General features: G+C 63.2%; 1 protein-coding gene across 1 annotated transcript; it reads right to left on the bottom strand.

Annotated features, from left to right (window-relative positions):
• Positions 1-232: 232 nt before the first annotated feature.
• LOC141504833 (acyl-coenzyme A diphosphatase FITM2-like) lies at positions 233-3220 on the bottom strand. Its single transcript, XM_074210148.1, is given in 4 exon segments — positions 233-600; positions 602-745; positions 747-852; positions 3033-3220. Coding segments are annotated over 4 exon segments (789 nt in total). The 5' UTR covers positions 3206-3220; the 3' UTR covers positions 233-234.
• Positions 3221-3593: the final 373 nt, after the last annotated feature.

Genomic DNA, 3593 nt, shown 5'->3' with positions numbered 1-3593 from the left:
ATTCCAGACAGCTTTTTTGAGGATGTTTTTCATCTTTTTCCTTACTGTGAGACCATCAAGTGTCACATATTTGCCAAGAATAGGTTGGAGACAAACTCATTCCACATGGGCCACCTTCTAGCCCCTGTCCTTGTGAAAACTGTTAAGTGAGATAGGATTGATAATTGAGCAAAGATACTAAGTCAAAATAAATGAAGACAGATTAACCTCCTTGACTCTCCCTAATTTTTTCTTTTATTTCTTGTAACTATCTTGCTTCAGATTCAGACTGGAGCTCTGGGGAGGAAGTCCAGGAGAAAAGGGTTTCAAGTACCAAAACTCATATGTTCCATACCAGCCCATCAAGCCAAACAGAGTGCCAAACACTTTCTGTGACAGGTCATGGAAATAAATAGCAGTACAAATAAACATCAAAACCCAGATATAAACCAAACAGCCCAAGGCAACCACCAAAGAGGTGAGAGTGAAGTGCAGGCTGTGGTTCCTGTCCATCTTGACCTCTTGCAGAACAATCATCTCCTCCACAATGACCAGCGCACAGTAGGTCAGAAGAAAGGAGTGGCCGGAGATGTCAAAGCCGTGCCAGAACCCACCCACCTTTTTGGCATTCCTCCTTGCTGTTATATTCCTTTCGGATACTTTCCAGGGCAGGTGATTTGTAGCAGCTGCCTGTGTAGTGTTCAATGTGCAAGAAGATAGTTGTGACGACATACCAGATCGCTGTTCCCACCAGAAGTGTGCACAGTCCGCCTGAGGACCACACTGGCCTTCCCTGTTAGATGATAGTTGGTGAGGACAATGAAAGGCAGGAGGAGAATGAAGGTCCAGCCCCAGGCTACTTTGACAAAATACCTGGCGGAGGGGAATGCAGAAACAAAAAGATAAGGAGGAAAACAAAATTTAGTCATTAATTCAAGTCTTTCAACTCAGAATTGTAAAATATTAGAGCTGGAAAGGATTTTAGAGGTCATTTAATCCAATTAGCCCCTTCCTTCTTTTTCTTTATAGATGGGAAAACTGAGATTCAGGGAGGTGATTACTCATCCAAGATCACATAGCTTGGGAGAGATATAGATAATACAAATTCTGAGTCCACCACTTACCAGCAATATGATTATAAGCAATTCATTTCTCTATCTGAGTCTCCATTTTACCTTTTATAAGGTATGGATCACAATACTTTCATTTACCCTGCCTGATAGGTTGTTGTGAGAATGATTGGGGGGGGGGGGGACCCTATAGGATCTGTAGTCAAAATACCTGGGTTCAAGTGTTGACTAGTCCAGGAGGACTGCAGGTTTAGAACTGTAAGGGAACTTGGGGACTGTCAACCACATCCCTCAGTTTACAGAAGAGAAGCCGGAGGTAAAGTGACTTGTCCAAGGCATACAGCTAGGAAGGATCCAAAGCAAGAGTTGAAGCCGAGTCTTCCAAATCTCAAGTCCAGTATTCATCCTCTCTGCCACACCGCCTCCCTCATCTGGTCTAAACTATGAGCATCCTTCCTCTCTGGATTGCCTCTTCTGATAACATTACTTGTATCTTACCAGAAAATGCTTTGTAAACCTTAAAAGGTTGCATTAATGTGCGTTGTTATTATAAAAATACAAAAAGCACTGTGTCGGTTGTAAAGTACTCTGCAAACAAGATCTGTTGTGACTATTTTCATCGTTACTATTGCCATTATCGGGGCAGCTAGGTGGCAGTGGATAGAGCCCCGGCCCTGGAGTCTGGAGGACCCCAAGTTCAAATGCGATCTCAGACCCTTAATAATGGCCTAGCTGCGTGGCCTGGGGCAAGTCACCTAACCCCGCTGCCTTGAAAAGAAAACTAAAAAAAAAAACCAAACCTATTTCCATTATCCCCTACAGCCCTCCCTAAGCTGGGCGCGTGTGCCGGGAGTGCCGCTCGCCTGCTCAGGCACCGCACAGGCCCAGCAGCGCGGCGTGCCCGCGGGCCGTGGCCAGCAGGAGGCTGCGGCGGGCCCTCCCCGCGCCAGGCGCTGCACACTCTCTTCTCGGGTCCTGGTGGCCGTGCCACTGCAGGGCACAGGCCCAACTAGCCTCAAAGGTTTTCGCCATTGCTCAAGAAACGGCGGAGGAGCCGGGCGCCGCCTGAGCGCGGATGCCTGCCCGGGCGGGGGCGGGGGAGGGGGGCACGGGGCGGGCCGGGCGCTCCCGCAGCCCGCGCTGCCAACCAGGACGAGCTGCGCTGCGCGGCGGGGACTAAGGTTTCAGGGGAATCCAGGGCGAAGTTCGCGGCCGGGGCGGAGCGGCCCCGGCTCCCGGCCCCCGGCCCCCGGGCCCCCGGCCCCCGGCCCCCCGGCCCCCGGCCCCCGGCCCCCGGCCCCGCGCCCCCCCGGCCCCCCGGCCCCGCGCCCCCCGGCCCCGCGGCCCCCGGCCCCCCCGGCCCCCGCGCCCCCCCGGCCCCGCGCCCCCCGGCCCCCCGGCCCCGGCTCCCGGCCCCCGCGCCCCCCGGCCCCCCGGCCCCCGGCCCCCGCGCCCCCCCGGCGCCCCGGCCCCCCCGGCCCCCCGGCCCCCCGGCCCCGGCTCCCGGCCCCCGGCCCCCGGCCCCCGGCCCCCCCCCGGCCCCCCCGGCCCCGCGCCCCGGCCCCCGGCCCCGCACCCCCCGGCCCCCGGCCCCCCGGCTCCCAGCCCCCCCGGCCCCGCGACCCCCCGGCCCCCCGGCCCCCGCGCCCCCCGGCCCCCCGGCGCCCCGGCTCCCCGGCTCCCTAGCCCCGCGCTCCCCGGCCCCCCGGCGCCCCGGCTCCCCAGGCCCCCCGGACCCGCGACCCCCCCGGACCCCCGGACCCCCGGCCCCGCGCCCCGGCCCCCGGCCCCGCGCCCCCCGGCCCCCACGGCCCCCCGGCCCCGCGCCCCCCGGCCTCGCGCCCCCCGGACCCCGGACCCCCGGACCCGCGCCCCCCGGACCCCCGGACCCGCGCCCCCCGGCCCCCCGGACCCGCGCCCCCCGGCCCCCCGGACCCCGGACCCGCGCCCCCCGGCCCCCCCACAGCCGAAGAGCGCACTCACACGTTGAAGACGTTGCGCTTGTTGCTGAGGTAGCTCGGGGGCACCGGCGCCAGCTCCTTGACTAGGGAGCCGCCCAGCATGAGGGCGAGCAGCGCCCACGGCAGGTAGCGCCGCACGGCCGCCCGCACCAGCGTGGAGCGGAGGAGCCAGGCGCACCGCTCCAGGGACTCCATGCCGGCCACCGTGCCCGTCCCCACCGGGGAGCGCCAGCGCTTCTGCCGCCTCCCGGCCACCGTCCCCGGAGGCCCCGCCCCCCCGCCGCGCCAGGGGCCGCCCCATCGCTTCCCTCCACCGCGGGGCCCCGCCCACCGACCTGACTGCGCAAGCGCCGCGCAGCCGCTCCGACGGCCCGCCCCCGCCCGCCGGAGAGTAAGAAGCTGAGTTCTCGGAGCCGAGCTCCAGGTGCGGCTCCCCCAGGCCCTGGGCCAGCGCAGGCGCGGGGAAGGCTCCTGCAGCGCCTCCCAGCGGGATGCGGCGCCCCCAGCCTGCGGGCCGGGGCCCGCCGCTCCGCTCGTTGGATCTCCTCGCCCCCGCCCTGCGGGCCGGGACCGGGAAGGGAGG

This window comes from Macrotis lagotis, chromosome 1, assembly GCF_037893015.1.
Source record: "Macrotis lagotis isolate mMagLag1 chromosome 1, bilby.v1.9.chrom.fasta, whole genome shotgun sequence".
NCBI lineage: Eukaryota > Metazoa > Chordata > Mammalia > Peramelemorphia > Peramelidae > Macrotis > Macrotis lagotis.
The sequence above is the reverse complement of the archived record's forward strand: the minus strand, read 5'-3'. Positions and strand labels throughout refer to the sequence as shown.